The following is a 19,961-nucleotide window of genomic DNA, read 5'->3' on the forward strand; positions in this document are numbered from 1 at the left end:
TCAGAGGCAATCCTAGAACTCCAATGCTTAGAATTAAACTTAAAGGAATAAACTAAACCATAAATTAGGTATCTATCTAAGGTTCACAATTTCATCTAATGTCACACAAATCTTTTTCTATTAACTTTGAGCATGATTAATTAATACATGTGTTCTTAATGATAATTAATATTACTATAAATAGAATGTTTGAAATATTTTTATTTGATAAATGAAAAACAAATACATTCAAATTTTAAAAAAATCTTAATTTATCATTTTAACATGTGTTCTTCAAATACAAATTACATAAACCCTTAATTAATTAATAATGAGAGACTTATATGAAGGGATCTGAATTGCATGAAATGACTTAGATGTACTTGAGTTTCCTTCTTATTTTTTCGAGATATTTCTTTTTCTATTTCAAGACTATTTATTTCATGTAATAGGATATTTTAGATTAGAAAATTATTCGGGCGGTTCTGTGGTGCTGACCATGGTTGTCATCATGGTATGAGGACAACACATATCATGATGAAAGTTGGATGCATGGGTGTAGGTGTAAGGAAGGGTGATTCTCAGAAGGATGACATCAGGAACCTAATTAGGAGGAGGTTCTTTTGAAACATGGAAAGATTGCGAGATGAAAAACAATACAATACAATAGATCAGACAAGAGGAGGGCACACAACAAGAGAATAGGACAAATTGGGAGGCTAAGTTTTCCATTTACCTAGACAAAAGTGCATCATTATGGCATGTAAGGAAGCTCGATAACAACCATAACCATAACTTGACCTATTGGATTGTGCACTTAATCCCGAGATATTGCCCAATGACGGATGCAGCCAAAGCCCAATTAAATGGGCTTAATGAGTGTGGGATTTTGACAGTAAAGAGTTTGCGACACATGACGAGAATGGCAGGTGAATATTCTCTAATTGGTTTTCTAAAGAAGGATGCTTACAACTATATTGACAAAAGAAGGCGTAGAAGGATAGCAGATGCAGATGTTGAGGCTGCAATTGCATATTTAGAAGGTTTGGTAGAAGCAGTTCCAATGGTAATGGTTAGGTACAACTTGACATATGAGGACATGTTAGGGCAATTATTTCTGGGCTGACGGAAGCAGTCGAGTTGATTTTCAGTATTTTGGTGATGTCCTCGTATTTGACTCTACATACAAAAAGAACAAATATAGAAGGTCGCTAGTGATTTTCTCTATTTCTAACAACCATAAACAAACCACCATATTTGGATTTGGTTTAGTTTTGGATGAAATAGTTGCATCGTAAACATGGTTGCTTCAATCCTTATTGGATGTCATGTGTCAGAGGATGTCGTCCGTAGTGGTTATAGATGGGGACGAGGCCATGCATAAAGGCATTAGTCTGGTTTTTCCTAAATCAACCCACCATCTCTACGCATGGCACAAGAATGTGACATCGAACGTGAAGAATGTATCTTTGCGATACTGATTCAATAGGTGGTTGTTTGCAAACATGGAAGTTGAACAATTTTTGGGTGAGTGGAAACAGTCGATTGAGGAATATGGCTTGCGTGGTAGTTTATGGGCTAATCAAGATTTTAGTAAGAAGCAGATGTGGGTAAAATATGTATATACGAAGTAAGTGAAGGTTGTAGAAGGCTTAGAAAATGGAGGTTGAATCTATGACCTTCTTTTACATTAATGAAATAAGCTTTTACTTATAAGTTTTCACTTAGATTCTGTTTGAACTGTGCAGCGGAAACTTTATGAGACAATTTCGTTTTGTCTCATAAATATCAGAAAACAGAATATAAAAAAAGAGAAGAAGAATGACACCAGCATGTATCCTGATTCAGTTGCTTTGTGCAATGCAACTTACATCTAGTCTCCACCACAACAGTGGTGGAATTTTTACTATAGTTAAAATATTACATACACTAATTTCATAGGATTGACACAATCATTTCCCTCTCAAATTCTATCCTAACTTGACTTGGTTATGCTAATACCTAACTCTCCACTCTAAGTGCTAACCCAACTTAGAAAAGGGTACTTCACAGGTACAAGACACAAGACATTTGAAACAACCTAAAGAAATCTGAAATTATTCTAGGCTTTTTTCTCAAGTGTTTCACTAAGCCTTTTATCACTCATAGGCTTTTTCTTGATTTCTTACTTTCAACATTTTTCCACTCAAGAAATTACAGAAAGATATACATTGAAAATAAAATTACAAACTCTAAAACATGAAGGAGATTGATGTATCAACAGCCTCTGTTGCTATAAGTTGAACCGGATTGAGCTAACACTAATCGAGTTCTTCATCTCGGCAGAATGCTTCTTTCTCTAGAACGCACTATCCAAAACGTTGAACTTTCTCAGGAAGCTCTCTATGAAACTCAGATTCTGGTTCTTTCTCCTTATTTTCAGAAAGATGAAGATTTTTCTTTTGTATCTTCTTCCATGTTGCTGAGTTGTTCTCTTCCAAGTTAACTCTTCGAGCTGTGTGCTTCACCAACTTACTATTTTACTATTTTCAATTAATCCCTAAATTAGGAATTTTGAATCTGACCCTTTTTGCTTGACCGAAAGCCTTAGGTAAGCAGTAAAAAAGTTGTTCAATGGTAAACTCAGATCTGAACTCTTGAGCTACAACTTTGTCCCCAAGAAACAATTTTGGCCTTTGATTCACAGCAGTGATTATCAGAAATCACTTTCTCCATTTATCCCAAATTGGAGTAGCAGAGAGTTGGAGAAGGAATGAAGAAAGTAAATTGCATGCAAATAGAAATAAATCATCTTTAACTTCTGACTTAGCTTAAATGGGTTTGATTTGGGTGATTAGACATTTACTTTCTTTGATTAAACTTTCTCTTTCTTTCTTCTTTGATGAAATGGTCAAGAAGAGGACGAAGCTTTCTCTCTCCTTTTTTCTGAAGTTCTGACCGAAGAAAAAAGTGAACGTTGGCTTTAGAGTGTATTCACTTGGAGGGATTAGCTTGAGTGAGCAACTCGGACTTGGGTTGGTTTCTTTCTATTCAGCCCAAGTGATTTCTTTATTCAATTACTTTGGGCTTTATGTTTTGGAGCCCACTTAGATACTGGTTTGATTTTCCATCCTATTAGACTGCTGCATCATTTTTTTTTTGGCTTGCAACACTAATCAAACACAATCAAAACTAATTAGGTATTTAATCTAATAAAATAATATTTGTCATCATTAATTAAGTTAGTTAATTTCTTAACTCAACAGTAAATATATTGTGCTTGTTTCAAGACGACATCTTGGTGCAAAAAAATTAATGTCGTGGTTAAGAATTTTCTACAATAGAAGCATACAATTCTTGAGCTCGTGCAAAATTTGGAGCTAATGGTCATTAATTATAGAAATAACGAGTTGTTGGCTCAATTTCACACCTTTGACAGTATGTCGGTCATAACTACTAGTTTGGAGGCAATCGAGTGTTTGCTACCCTTCTGTATACACGAGAAATCTTTGTGGATGTTCACAAGGGTTGCAGTTGTTAACTTCATTAGGGTAAGAAGGCCTTTGAACACAAAAGTGCATACATTGGAGAAATGGATTTCTTGGTAGAGATATCATTGTCCTACTTGACAAAAAGATGGGGTAGTTCAAGTGTGCTTGTAATTTTTGGAATAAGTATGGGTATCTTTGTGGCATATGTCTTCGTTATGAAGCACTAGCGCAAAATAACGAAATTGTTGATTTTGAAGCACCTCACACAGCCTCTCATTGACTATTTTTCTTGGAGGCACAAAAGTTCAAGTGTTTCAAGAAAAGTGATGAAAGGAATACCGAAAGAAGAAAATAATGCTTTTAACTTGTGATAAAAAAAACTATGGAAAAGTCTAATGGACCAGCAATTTTTGTGTTTTCTGACTAACACTTAACCATCAAAACAAAAGTGAGTGATCTTCCACCATTAGATATAATCTCACACCATTAAAAATACTATTGATGGTCAATTGATGATTACAAAACACCAAAATTACTGGCCCTAACATTTCTCATAAACTATTTTTACTAGGAATTTCACAACAAAATCTACTTAATATACTAAAATCGGGTTTTCCCCCAACTAATGAAGGTGAGGTGTCGATCTCTCGTGACTCCATTTTCCCTCCAAAATGAACTTTCATATTCTCTATTCTAAATTATTTTATAAAAAATATCTTTATTATAATTATATTATAATTAATATTTAATGAATAATACATAATTATACTAATTTAAAAACATATCTTTATTATAATTATATCAAATCAATATTTAATACATTATTAAACTACTTATCAATTATCAATTAAAAATACTTTTAATCATTTTAATAATAATAATAATAATAATAATAATAATAATAATAATTACCCGTGATATCATTTATTGAAAAAAATATAACATAAAAAATATATTTCACTTTTATTATTAATTAGAAGATAATCTATTTATATTTTGATTAATTTTATTTTTTTATTATTATTATTATTATTATTATTATTATTATTATTATTATTATTATTATTATTATTATTATTATTATTATTATTATTATTATTATATTTAATTTACAGAAAGATAAATTAATAACCATATCATTATTTATCAATATATTAATATTGATAATGATTACATACAAATTATTTAATATTTAATATTTAATATTATTTATTTTTTATATATTTTGATATATTTATAAATATTTTTTATTATTTTTATATGCTATATGTTTACCCCCACTATTTAAAATTTTTGGATCCGTCACTACTTTTGAGCGTGTTTCTTAATTTATTTTTTATAATTCATTGAATACAATTTATTACAGTAAATTAATTATATCAACTAATTGATTTGATTAGATATTTAAATATCACATGATTTATTATAATTCATATCAATCAAATAATTGTAATTTATTATATCAATTATTTTAATTCATTAATTTATAAGGTACATAATAGCATAGATGATTTGTTACTTATAATGATTAAATACAATAAATACAGATTAATTTAGTTAAAAAAATTATTGTCTCATATATTTTTCTATTTATTTTTTTAATTTAATTTATTAAATCCAATCAATTATAATAAATTAATTATATAAACTAATTAATTTAATTAATTATACTAATTATTTGTATCAACTAACTGATTTGATTAATTTTTAAAAATATTTTTATTTAATTTATTTTATTTATTTAAATACATGAATTATAACTTATTAGTTATTTAATTTTATTACGATAAATATCAAATTCTATTCCGAATATAAAAATATAAAATTTTATTCCTTCCATTTTTATTTTACCACTATAAAAGACCATATATGCTAGAAGAAAATATCATTCATTTACCAATCACTCTTTCATTAGGTAGCTTTTACAACAATTTTTTTTCTTCCTATGAAGCGTCGTCGCAAGAAGTCAACTATTGTGGACACAAACCACCACATACTAACTCCTGTGCTCATCATTCAGAGCAATATATGATATGTTATTCATGAAGCATTTATTATAGACCATTGTGTTATCATGTATGCATAAATTAAAAAAAATTCCGTAATTAAGCTTGAGTCATTTACCTGTTTGTGTGGTATATTATAGTGTGGAATTACTTTCAATTTGTGTTGTGCAATGATATTATGGTTTAATTTAATCTTTTGTTTTAAAACTGTGTTATGATTTTATCTCATCATTTTCTCTTAGATATCAAGTTGATGTATTTTTATTTATTATTATTGAAACGGATGTGATATAAAATTGTAAAAAAAAAAAAAAACTCTCACACTTAATTTATTTTATTGTAGTCTTTTATCTCTTCTATTTCTTTTTATTTTCTTCTTATTCATTTTATTTTTTTTAAATATCATATAATTTATTATAATTTATACCAATTAATTAATTATAATTCATTATATCAGTTAATTTAATTCATTAATTTATAATATGCATGATAAAATAGATTATTTGTTACTTATACGTTTATTCTTCTAAAATCTAAATCTGAATAATTATATTTTTAGTTTTAGTTATGAACAAAATATTATTAATAGTAAATGATAATTAACCACTCATACATTTAATCAAAGTGTTTGGATGATTTTTATATTTATTAATATTAATTGTTGATTATTTTTCGTCAATAAATTGTATTATAATTTTATATTAGTTCATAATTGATTAATGATTAATATTCATGAAGCTATGTTATTCTAAATTTTATATTTTACAAATATTTTATTTAAATGTATTTTAAACATAAAAACGTATTATTTTTAATAATATCATACTTTTACTTTTTTTTTAATTATTCTAAATGAATATTTTATCAAATACTAATTAAAGCCATCTTTCCATTTGCTTTTACTAATTTATTATCTAACTATTATATAAAATTAAAATCGTATTAATGAATTTAATATTAAAGTTAATTTGGTTTTTTATTTAGAGTATTTTTCGATTTTTTTAGTCTAATTAACCAAAATTATTCAATTATAAATAGTCACTTCTATCTTATTTTATATTATTAACTAATTAAAATTACTAAAATTTAATAATATAATTCTGTTTTATATTTTTATATTTAGTTCAATCTATCTAAGCTATATAATAACCATTTTATTTATATTTTATAATGTAATACTACATACATTAATAGTAAAATAACATAGTAAATTTTCATGTTTTAATATTAAATATAAAATTAATACTACAAAAATTTTTAAGCTTTTAAATCAATACGAATCATTATAAATAATACTTATTTACGGCATAAACAAAAAAATACAGAATCTTAAGTTTAGCATATAAAAATTTAGGAACATGTTATATGTACAAATGTAATTGCATAGTATTATTTTTTTTAATGGTGTAGACCAACAACTCTAATTTTATTTCACGGTCAAATTTAAAAAAAAAAAAGTCGTAATTTTAAAGGTAGTAAAAAAAATAACAAAATTAATAAAAAATATTTAACTTATATTATTCTATTAATTTATTAATATATTAAATTATTTTTATTTATATTAAGATTAATTTTAAATATTTTAAAATAAAAAGTATAATTAATTATAATTTACATCTTAAATTATGTTGAGTACATGATATTCTATTGTGCGCTAAAAGTAAAAATGAGATAACAAATATAATTTTATCTCCTAATTTAGTATATTTATTTATATTTTATACTTTTTTTAGATTAATTTTGTACGGTGTTAGTATATTAAATAAAAATACCTGTTATAACAACAAAAAATAAAATAAAATTTCAATCAATAATTTTATATTCTTTACTTTTTTTTTAATTTTATTTTGGATTTTAATTTATTACTAAAAGGTAGTGAAATTCTATTGATACTGAAATAAAGTTGCAAAAAAGTCCATAGGGTAGAATAAGTAAAATAATGTGATACCCACATTACAACATCCAAATGAAACAACCTAAGATCTAAAATGTTTATCTTTCTCTTTCTCGCCGTCTATTATATTATCGATTCTATTATATAAAAATCGATTTTTTACATTTAATGATAGAGTCAACTTAGCATGTTTCTGAGAGTGTTTCTTAATTTATTTTGCTTAACTCATTAAATACAATTCATTATGATGCATTAATTATATCAACTAATTGATTTTATTAGATATTTATGTATCACACAATTTAAAATTATGTATATTGATTTGATTTTTATGATATATAAATTTAAGGAATAAATTAAAATAATATAACTTATTACTTATTTAATTTGAATACAACAAATACAAACTTAATTTAGTCAAAAGTTTATTATTTTCTAATCTTCTATACATAAAATGACAAAATAAAATTGTAAAAATAATCTTTTTATCGTTTTTGCTATTTTAATTTTATTTTCTTTGCTTTTTTTATGTGTAATTTTATTTTACATTAACTTTGTGTATTTAATAACAAAATATATTCATATTAATTCTATCATATAATAATATATTTTTTTCTTAGAATTTCAATAGTTATCAACTACATCTAATAGAATGACTGAGAAGTGAGAACTACGATAAGTTAAACCTATATCCAAAATGCTGAAACAAAGGAAAGAAAACAGTGGATATATGATTAGAGAAAAATATATAATAACGAAAAATATACTAAAACTGGATTTTTCCTCCAACTAATAAAAGTGAGGTGTCAATTTTTCATGAATTCATTTTTTCCTCTAAAATGAAATCACTATTTTCTCTTCTAAATTTATTTTAGAAAAATATATCTATTATAATTATATTACAATTAACATTTAACGAATAATGCATGATTATACTAATTTAGAAAAATATCTTTATTATAATTATATAAAATTAATATTTAATACATTTTCAACTAATAAAAGTAAAGTGTTAATTCCTCATAAATTCATTTTCCTTCCAAAATGAAACCACTATTCTCTCTTCTAAATTTATTTTAGAAAAATATCTTTATTATAATTATATTACAATATTACAATTATATTACAAGTAGCATTTAATGAATAATGCATAATTATAGTAATTTAGAAAAATAAAATAAAGTCCAGTAATTTATCTTTTGAATGCACACGTATGTAGAATAACTTTTAAGAAGGAGTCACATATAGTAAATACGGTCGATGATTGTAAAACTGTATACTAACATTGATATAATATTATTTCAGGTATATGTTTTGCAGGTATCAAAGAAAAGTGTTGAGTTATTTTTTGGTGGGTTTAAATTATTTATTGTTTATTAGAGAAATTTGTGCATTAGAATTCTCTAATAATTTATTATTTATTTTGAGTTGATTTTAATATGTTCTTACTTGACAGTAAAACAACATATAAAAAATTGTTGGTGGGTCTTACTAGATTATTTATGGTCACATTTAGTATATATGTTTAATTTATTGAAAAAAGTAAATTACTAAAACTAATTAATAACTATTTTAGAGTTAATACATTTAATACTAGATTAAGAAAAAATAAACAATATATAATATGTTATATTTTTATTAATCAAATTATTATAATTCAAATTAATCTTAACAAAAGAATTTAAAATTATAATTTCAATCTTATCACGTGTATGACACGGGTTATTACACTACACTTGTAAAGAATAAAAACCCAACTCACCAGTTTGACTCGTCCGAAATTTGTAAAAACGGCAAATCGACGGGTTTGAAAAATCCAGACAGGTTCGGTATTTATTGTTTTAAAACCCTACCCAAAAACATTGTATGACATTTTAATTTTTTAGTAAAAAAATTCTAGCTGAACGAATCTCCACTCCACCCCAACCATGGTTCTGAAAATCGGATCGCCGATCAGACCGGTCCAAACACAAACCAGATGTCTTTGTGGTTTGGTTTAAAGGAAAACCGCAAATTAAAAAACTGTTTGCAAACTGCTGAACCGGTCGGTCGGACTGAATCGAAACCCGACCGACTTTACCCAAAACGGCGCCGTTTGAAGTTTAATAGGAGAAAAAAAACCTTGAAACCCTACCCAGCTACCCTTTCTTCTCCTCTTCAGTTCAGACTTCAGAGAGCTGTCACTTGAAACTCCAGCTTCTCGACCACCGCCGCAAGGATTGCTACCGTCCGTCGAGCTCAGGTACCAACTTCATCGTTTGGTCGTCCGCCCTTCTTCTTCATTCAACAATCGGACCTCCTTCCTCGAGCTCGGCGTCAGTCCCTGGTCTTTGTCTGCTCCGTCGCATTCAGGCACCACCGTCTTTGTCTGGTCGTGGTGCTTGAAGTTTCCGAAACCCACCAATCCCAGCTTCTTTCTCGAGCTCGGCGTGTTGGAGTTTGCTCTTCATTTGTTAGCCGCAGTTTCTTCCAACCCACCACCGTCGTGCTCGTCGTCTAGCCTCCGTCTTCGGTGCGCTTCTGCCCCTATGCTCAAACTGCTCAGAAGTCAAAACGAAGGTTTACAATTCTACTAGTGCTACTCATATTGGTTTTTTTGTTTTTTTTTTTTTAATTTTTCGTTCTTGGTTATTTGTTCGTCGATTTAGGATTCTGATGTTGCTAGTGCTGTTCAGATTGAGTTGTTGAATGATTACTTGATTAGCTATGTTCATTGCTACTGGGTTGTGTTGTGCTGGACTCTATTTTGTTGCTTTTTCTGAAAATTGAAAATAATTTAGCTGAAATGATGCTTGTTGCTGCTCTTTATTGTTAATCTTTGAAAAAGTTTATTAATCTTAAAATTATGCTGAAATTGTGTTTATTGTTACTGTTCATTGTTAATCTTTAGAATTTTTTTTGTTATTTGGCTTTTGAATTTGTATTTTGATAAGATTATAAGGCTTTGGTTGATAGTATTTTAAATTTGGATTATTTTTTTAAGATTTGTATTAGGTTATAATTATATTTTATTTATTATTTTATTATAAAACAATTTTTCGGTTGAACCATAATTAAACTAATTGAACTAATAAATTAATGAACTAATGGTTAGAATGGTTTGATGATCAGTCTAATTTTCATAACTTTGATTTTTATTTATTATTTTATTATAAAACGATTTTTTTAATTAAATCACAGTTGAATCGATTAGACCAATAAACTAATGAACAAATAATTAAAATAATTTGATGACTGATCTGATTTTTAAAACTTTGATAATTATGTTTTATTTATTATTTTATTATAAAATAATTTTTTCTTTTGAATTACAATTAAACTGATTGATTCGAACGAATAATTATAACGATTTGATGATCGGTCCAGTTTTCAGAAGCTTAAATTAAATACACTTTCATAGTTTCTTTTCAGCTGCATTCAACCACTCAAACGAAAATTACAGTTTTAGCTCAAAAGAATAAAAAGTTTAATATTGGGACATGGTCCCAAAATGGGCCCTTAAACCCCATAGCCCATTTTTCGTTGTAGTTGGAATTTTGCATTTCTCATTCAGTGCGTTACTCACGTTTCCTTCCTCATGTTCGAAGATCCAAAGGCCATTGAAGTTATAATTTTTTGATTTGGATTTTTTAAAGTTTAAATTTATTTTAAAGAGTAAAGTATGATCTCTCATCATTTGTTTTATAGATGAGATCAAGAATAAATATAAAAGAGAAACTATTTAAAGATAGAAGATTAACTTTACTTTCTAAAATACAAATTTAAAATTTAGTGGATCCAAATTCATAATTTTTATAACAACTCTCTCCCTCACACTCTGGTCTCTAAACGGCACGCCATAGACACAGAGGCAGAGCTGGGAGCTCACCTTGGATCATTGCCACCGCATGCTCGCGCTGTCCCTGAGCCGCTCGCCGGATCCTCTGCATCGTGTGCTCGCGTCTGGCCTCTCTCCTCCGTCTGAACTCAGCTACTGGCGCCTCTCTCGTCTTCTAACGGTGCTTCCTGCTTGTGTCGACGTCGCGCCACCTTCCTCGCGTCTCCACTTGAGCTTTGTCTTCTCCACGTCCCATTTTTCTCTGCTCATTGGAAGACCACCGAAGGTTACTTTTTTTTTTTTTTGCTTACTTTTTTCGTTTTCAAACTGTTGTTCATAAAAAATGTGATTTGGTTAATTTAGTTAAAAATAATTAGTTAATTTTGTGTGTGTTTGTGAGCTCTGAAATCTTATGATGGTATGTATATAATGTAATTGACTAATTGTTCGGTTTATGAATTTATGATGAGACTTAAATTTGTCAATTTGTTGAATGGGAGACTTGAATTTGTTGCATGGAAAGCTTGTTAATTACTAATTTAGTTATCCTGTTGATTGCTGATTTTGTGTTCATTTGCTTATTTTGAATGTGGAAAGAACATGTTTGGAGATTGGTAATTAGTTATTCAGTTTTACTTTGTGGTTATGATATTATTATTCTACTCAATAAAAATAATATGAATGTACCTTATTTTCAATTTTAATTTTGAGGGCCCTGAAATTACCATAGTTAGAATTGATTGTTAATTGCCTAATTGATTAATTGTTAGTAGGATCTGTTTTGGCAGTGTGATTGTTAATTGCTTAATTGGAATTGATTGCTAATTGTCTAATAGATTGTCACTGTTATTGTGTCAAATTAAGATATTATTGTAATATTGTAGTATTGATTAATAATATGTCTATTTTCGTATTAGTTATTTTAAAAATTAAGACTTGATTGGTGTTAAAGTGCTGATGAAGATATATAATTCAAAATTTAATTTTAAATTTTTGACTATTTTATATTTTTATTTAAGTACGACCGAATAAGTTGGTTCAACCAATAACCCACCAATTGAATCAGTAATTAAGTAGTCAGATCGGTTTGATCACTGATTCAGTTCTAATCACTATGCTCGGAGTTGTTTTTCCTTTTGTCATTTTGCTGAATTTCGTCTCAAGACTTTTGTTGATGGGTGTGTTGTGTGACTTTTTATGAGTTTAGGAAGCTGAACTTGTTATTTTGTTAATTATATGTTAGCACTTGGTCATTTTATTAGTGCAATAGATATGACCAAGAGTTTAGGACATCTTATCTTTTTTTGTTGATTAGTGTAAAAACTCAAAAACCGAACCAAACCAATCTAATTCTCATTGGTTTGGTTGGCCTCACAAAAAAAGCCAAACCAAACCAAACCGAACATTTTACACATAATTGGTTTGGATGATTTTTTTCCAAAAAACAGAACTACACCGCAAACGGAACACCCGTATTCAAGAGCATGCTTACATCGTGGATACCACACTACAAGTAGCTATATAATTTATATGTCAATGCTTAGCAATAAATTTATTGTTTTTCTTTCCCCTTAAATCTCAATGAATAAGTATCTATATGAACATCAAGTGCTTGCATAATGTGTAAGCCATTATCACGTTCTATTTAAGTTTGACCATTAGGTGTTTGATCAAATGCCTCAGTGAAAAGGGTTACTTTTTTTAGAGTCATTATTTGTTTCCATTCGTTTTGAGTGTTATTTTTCAGTTCCTCTTTTTTTCTTGGAAGTAATGGCACTGTCTTCTGGAATTCGGAAGCTGCTTTCCGGTGTCAAAACTAACAAATCTACACCTTTTGACCTGAACTCAATGCATTATCACTGTTATCAAGATGTTTCCAACCTGCAATGCTATCAGAATGACTTTTCCAAGCTAGAAGAATTGACTCACCTTCTGGCGAATGTGGATGCAATCAATGGAAAACTTGTTGACACAATTAGTAGTTCAACCATTTTTGATGATCAGATTAAGCAAGATATGTGTACCTTCAAGTCTCTTGTCCGGGCCGTTATTGGATCTCCACTAGTTCAGCACAAAATGAAACATGTTCTGGTCTCCACTATGGGAACACAAAATGAATCATTTTCTCCTTTCAGTCAAGCAAGAGAAAGAGAACCTCTAGTGATTGATAACCTTGCCAAAGTGAGCAACTTTCTTGATGTTTCTGCTCAACAAAGGAAGGTAGTTCGTTTCAAAGTGTGTCCACAGGCAACCCAGCACCGCATATTGATTGGTACACTCAAGGAAGTTCTGAATAATTTTAAAGTTGATTTGGATGCTTTTGATTCTCAAGGCTTAGACAAAGATACTATAATGGGTCAGCAAATTGTTCTTACCTGCCTGAAGTTTCTCACTGAAGCTGCTGTTTCTAATGAACCTGAATCCACTTCATGGATGAGGCTTTCACCTTCAAGAGATGTCAACCCCTCTAGTTCCCGGAAATGGGAAGATGTTCTTGAGATGTTCAATGATCTGATCGAGTATTTTAGAGGCGAAACAAGATTAAAGTTGCATGTAGCGAAGGCTGAAGTCATGAAAGAAGGGCTTTTGCAAATCAAGGACATTTTGATTGACAACAGTATTGGATACAAGGAAACCAGACACCAAGAAAACCTGGTGCGAAAGAAGCTTTCCAAAACATTGGGACACTCATCACGCTGCTTATTCACGCTATTATTATATTACCTCTTCGGAAGAGTCTCAGATATTGAAGTTGACATGGCTGGTGGAGTTTACAAGAGTGGAAGTGACAACAAGAATTGGTTGTGTATGGGAAGAATTTTGACTTCAGATAGTGAGAAGATGGTTGGGCGTGGTGTGAAGCAGTTGGACAGAGCACTTGGCCTTTTCAAGTTTGTATGGGAAACTGCTGAAATGAAAGGTCAGTTGGATCTTCAAGGCCATTTGTGGTGTGTTGGAGAACACAATAGGGTGCTTAGGTATAGAGGAAACACATACTTTCTTCATGGCATTTGCCTCTAATCTTAAAAACTCACATATTTTTTTTATGTGAAGTTGATAGTTGAGAACCGTTAAATAACAATTTAGTGAAACATGTCAAATCATCTAACGATTCTTACTATTAACGTCATGTGAAGATAACTGTACGTGAGTTTTCATCTTTACAAAATCATTCAACCTCTATTCTATGATTTGTATTCTTTCCATAGCTTTTGTTGTCAAAAACAAATATTCAATTGCAAATTATCTTGTATATGTGCCTATCTTCATATGAATAGTTTAATCTATTAGATTTTGAAACAATGGAGGATGCTAATGTAGGATATGAAGTTTTTCACTTTCCCTTAGTTGTTACCAACCATACAAATGTGCCTTCCATAAATTCCATGTACCTAGACTCTTCTTCAGAAATATGCCATAAGCAATAAGAATAAGCATACATTTTAATTTCTTCCTACTCGATTGATGTCATATCTCCACTATCTAATGCCATGGGAAGTAGGGAACAAAATAAATTAAAAATTCCACTTCTCCACCTTTTAAGCTTATCGCTAAATGAAAATACGGAGAGTATGATCATGATAGTTCATCATCTTGCACAGAAAATTTTGCTAGAATTTTGGCATGTTACAAGGTGTCAAATGGCCAAACTTTTGAGATCATCAACACACTGAATACATATAATTAGCCACACAAAACAAAATTGCATATGGTTTCATATTTATGGGTGGGAAAGCCGGAAAGGTACACAACAAAATTTCATGATGTGTAGTTTGATAATGATCCTATCCTTTAGGTAAGGGCATAAATAAGATTTTTGTCCTATTTTTTTATGTTCTGACTTTTGAGAGTAAATAAATTGTCTTGTTTTATGTTTTTTTTTTTTTTTCCTCAATAATGTGGACCAATTTTTTATTAGTTTTTAGTTTGTTAAATTTTTAAAATTTCTAAATTAAAAAAAAATCTTATAATAGTAACTTAAAAGATAATTAATGGACTAAATTATTCTTCTAACACTTAATAATTTATAATTCCTATTTTTGGCTTCATAAAAAATATACATTTATAGTATTTAATTATTAGCAGAATTCTTTTACATATTTTGATAGCGGATTCTTTTATTGAAGGAGAGCCTTTTAATGTTACAATTTACAAGAGACACGTAAGTTTTGCAAATAAACGTGGTTTCTAGTTCCAAGATCCAACCACAAACTCAAAATAGAAAAGTAATGGGAAATCCTTGTAATCCTCTTCGTCACACATGCCATGCAACGCAAAGCATAGGGATGGTGATGATGATATTATTGTTCGGTTAGGCGCCATCGTCACTTAGCAATTGTTGTATGGAAAGTTTGAGAAAATCGAAATTTTATATAAAATTAAAAAAATAAATTAAATATAACAAGATTTAAATTGTAAAATTATCAAATTGAGTACAAATTTTATAAAATTGATTCACTCATTTAAAATTATAATAAAAAAAATTTAAAAATTAAATCGAGATTCTAATTATACGTAACAAACATTTTGTAGGAATAAATGCCTACTTAACCTACAAAACGACACGTTTCTTAATGTGTATTGCTAATCCAATACTCAGAGTCTGTTTGGAATTTCAAAAGCTATTTTTTTTAGCTTTTTACTTATAAAAAATTATATTAATAGTATTTGGTATAATTTTTTAGATAAACTTTTAACTTTTTAAAAAGTTATTTAAAAATTTTTGAAAAAGTTAAAAAATGTGACTTCTCTTATTTTCAAAAATTATTTTATCACTCCTATTTAAATACACAACTTTAAAACAAAGACTTCTATAATAACTTTTCAAACACAAAATAACTTATTTAAAAGTTATTATTAACAAAAATTCTTATATTTTAAGCTATTTTTTCAAAAGAACTTATTTAAAAAATTTAGCCAAACTGAGCCTCAATATAACACACAATTTAATTTCAAAGGTGTTTTAGTTTGTTTGTTAACCGAGTTTGACACCGGATGCCATGCTCACTCTTTTGAAGGCAAATATTATCCTTTTACGCACTTTGTGAAAATTAGTAAAGCTAATTTTAGAAAATATATAAATAAATAATAACTAAATAAAATGAGAGGTAATAAATAATTTTAGTTTATAACCTTAGAATTTTAGTGGTTGAAAAAGAGAAGAATTATATACCTCTAATTGACGGATGGTTCATATTGAAGAGACTCACCTATAAATTGAGTTTTTCTTTAATTCATTTCAATCAAGTCATCCAAAGAGAATAACATAATATTTCTTTGAGTAGTTTTTTTCTATATATATATATAGAGAGAGAAGTGTGTTCTCCTTTTGTCAAGAGAGAGTGTTATTGTAGTCTCCTTGTGATAGAGAGAAGTTGTAATTCTCAAAGAAAGTTATTCAATTGTTTCCATATTTTATACAAATTTCTAATTTTTCATCTCTATATTTTGCTGTGTCATTTGTCTGGTACCTAACAGTGGTATCAGAGCCAAAGGTTGCTGATTAATATATATTTTTTTTTTCGCTGCGAGTTACCGTCTAAAAAAAAATGGCAGCAAAGTATGAAATTCCGAAATTCAGTGGGAGTAATTTTTCCATATAGAAATTGAAGATAAAAGCCATTATGAGAAAAGACAATTGCGTGACAGCAATTGAAGGTAGACCCACTGGAATTACAGATGAAAAATGGAAGGAGATGGACAACAATGTTGTTGCAAACTTACACTTGGCACTAGCTGATTCAGTTTTATCAAGTGTAGCAGAGAAAAAAACAGCAAAAAAAATTTGGGATGCTCTCACCAAATTATATGAAGTCAAGTCACTTCACAACAAGATATTCTTGAAGAGAAGACTTTATACTCTTCGAATGAGTGAATCCACATCGGCAACGGATCACATCAACAATCTAAATACGCTATTTTCCCAACTCTCATCGTTGGAATATACCATAGCGGAAAATGAACGTGCAGAGCTCTTACTTCAAAGTCTACCAGATTCATATGATCAGCTTATCATTAACTTAACTAATAATGTTTTGACTGATTATCTTTCTTTTGATGACATGGCTGCTGCGGTTCTTGAAGAAGAATCTAGGCGCAAGAATAAGGAAGATAGATTAGAAAGCTCAAAACAAGCAGAGGCTTTGTTGATGACAAGAGGGAGATCAATGGAGCGTGGTTTTAGTGGGAGTCAAAGTAGACCAAAGTCACAAAGTAAGAAGCAGGTCAAATGCTACAATTGTGGTAAGAGAGGGCACTTCAAGAAAGATTGTTGGAATAAGAAGAGTATAGAGAAGGTTCCAGAAGGATCAAGTTCTCAAGGATGTGTTGCGAGCACCTCTGATGATGGAGAAATCCTGTATGGCGAAGCAACAATTGGTTCTAAAGGCAGCAAGCAGCTCACTGATGTTTGGATTGTTGATTCAGGAGCAACATGGCACATGACTCCTCATCGTGATTGGTTTTGTATATATGAACCTGTCTCGGAAGGATCGGTGTTTATGGGAAACGATCATGCCTTAGAAATTGTTGGAATGGGTACTGTCAAAATAAAAATGTTTGACAGTTCTATTCGTTCACTTCAAGGGGTAAGACACGTGAAAGGCTTGAAGAAGAATTTGTTGTCGATTGGGCAATTGGATGAACTTGGATGCAAGACCCATATTGAAGGTGGGATCTTGAAAGTTGTTAAAGGAGCTCTTGTGGTAATAAAAGCAGAAAAGATTGCAGCAAATCTATACATGCTTGTGGGAGATACTTTGCAAGAGGCAGAGGCATCAGTTGCTTCATCAAGCCATGAAGAAATGACGATGATATGGCATTGCAAACTGGGCCACATGTCAGAACGAGGCTTGAAGATTCTTGTAGATCGTAATCTCATTCTCGGGCTCAAATCGGTAAACTTACCGTTTTGTAAGCACTGCGTTACAAGCAAACAACATAGATTGACGTTTGGTAGATCAACTGCTCGAAGCAAGCACATATTGGAGTTGATTCATTCTGATGTGTGGGAATCGCCGGAGATGTCCCTAGGAAGAGCAAAATATCTTGTATCATTTATTGATGATTACTCTAGGAGGCTATGGGTGTACCCGATCAAGAAGAAGTCAGACGTGTTTGCGATGTTCAAAGAGTTCAAAGCAAAGTTAGAACTTGAATCTGGAAAGAAGATCAAGTGTTTAAGGACAGATAATGGAGGAGAATATGTCGATGGTGATTTCCTAACATTTTGCAAGCAAGCAGGTATTCAACGGCAATTCACAGTTGCATATACGCCTCAGCAAAATGGTGTAGCAGAGCGAATGAATAGGACTCTCCTAGAAAGAGCATGAGCTATGTTGCAAACTGTAGGTTTAGCCAAGTCTTTTTGGGCAGAAGCTGTTAAAACCGCCTGTTATGTGATAAATCGGTCACCATCAACTGCAATTGGGTTAAAGACACCAATGGAGATGTGGCAAGGTAAGCCACCTAATTATTCTTCTTTACATATATTTGGTTGTCCTTTGTACGTGATGTACAATTCTCAGGAAAGAACAAAGCTAGATCCAAAGTCTAGAAAATGTATATTCTTGGGTTATACTGACGGAGTTAAGGGGTATCGCCTGTGGGATCCCACTGCCCGCAAGGTAGTTGTCAGTAGAGATGTAATATTTGCAGAAGATGAATTGCAAAAGGAACAAGAAAATGACAGCACTGTTAAAGAGATAATCACTGTTCAAATAGATGAAAAATGTAGAGAAGATGATATTTCTGAAGTAGAACCACAGCACGAAGAACAAGAAGCAGAGGCCAATGACATAGAAGTTCGTCGATCCACTCGACAAAGAAGAACACCATCATGGCACTCAAATTATGTTTTGACAAACCATGATGCATATTGTCTTTTGACAGAAGATGGAGAGCCAACAACTTTTATGGAGGCTATGCGCAATCCAGACGCTTCTATGTGGATGACAGCAATGCAAGAAGAAATTGAGGCATTACATAGGAACCATACCTGGAAACTTGTTGAACTTCCAGCAGGTCGGAAAGCCATTGGTAACAAATGGGTTTACAAGATCAAACGAGATAGTAATGATCAGGTGGAACGATATCGTGCAAGATTGGTTGTCAAGGGATATGCTCAGAAAGAAGGTATTGACTTCAATGAAATATTTTCTCCGGTGGTGAGACTAACTACTATTAGAGTAGTTTTGGCTATGTGTGCTGCATTTGATTTACATCTAGAGCAATTAGATGTAAAGACTGCTTTTCTTCATGAAGAACTTGAAGAAGAGATATATATGCTCCAACCAGAAGGTTTTGAAGAACAAGGAAAAGAAAACTTGGTTTGCAGGTTAACTAAATCTCTGTACGGTCTAAAGCAGGTGCCAAGGTGTTGGTACAAGAGATTTGATTCTTTCATTATTAGCCTTGGATACAACAGACTTAGTTCAGATCATTGTACTTATTACAAGAGGTCTGGTGATAATGATTTCATCATTCTACTGTTGTATGTGGATGACATGTTGGTGGTAGATCCCAACAAAGATCAAATCCAAGAATTGAAGGCACAGTTGGCTAGGGAGTTTGATATGAAAGACTTGGGACCAGCAAACAAGATTTTAGGGATGCAAATTCACCGAGACAAAAAAGATAGGAAGATTTGGCTATCGCAAAAGAATTATTTGAAGAAAATCTTGCAACGCTTCAATATGCAAGAATGTAAGCCAATTTCAACCCCACTTCCTATGAATTTCAAATTATCCTCAAGTATGTGCCCTAGTAGTGAAGCAGAGAGGATGGAAATGTCTCGA

General features: G+C 30.3%; 1 protein-coding gene across 1 annotated transcript; it reads left to right on the forward strand.

Annotated features, from left to right (window-relative positions):
- The first annotated feature begins 1,484 nt into the window (after positions 1–1,484).
- Positions 1,485–14,469, forward strand: LOC112772155 (uncharacterized). The gene is made up of 3 exons (XM_025817036.3): positions 1,485–1,589; positions 9,488–9,908; positions 12,935–14,469. Exons 1-3 carry the CDS (start codon positions 1,485–1,487, stop codon positions 14,185–14,187), a joined length of 1,779 nt encoding a protein of 592 aa, XP_025672821.2. The 3' UTR covers positions 14,188–14,469.
- The last annotated feature ends 5,492 nt before the right edge of the window (positions 14,470–19,961 follow it).

Source organism: Arachis hypogaea, chromosome 18 (genome assembly GCF_003086295.3).
Source record: "Arachis hypogaea cultivar Tifrunner chromosome 18, arahy.Tifrunner.gnm2.J5K5, whole genome shotgun sequence".
Lineage (NCBI taxonomy): Eukaryota > Viridiplantae > Streptophyta > Magnoliopsida > Fabales > Fabaceae > Arachis > Arachis hypogaea.

Bases quoted from the DNA above. Each gene is read 5' to 3' on its own strand.
- LOC112772155 (XM_025817036.3), top strand. From the start codon at position 1,485: ATGGAAGTTGAACAATTTTTGGGTGAGTGGAAACAGTCGATTGAGGAA. The intron at 1,590-9,487 runs GTAAAATATGTA...AACCCTACCCAG, and splicing joins TTAGTAAGAAGCAGATGTGG to CTACCCTTTCTTCTCCTCTT. The intron at 9,909-12,934 runs GTTTACAATTCT...TTTTCTTGGAAG, and splicing joins GCTCAGAAGTCAAAACGAAG to TAATGGCACTGTCTTCTGGA.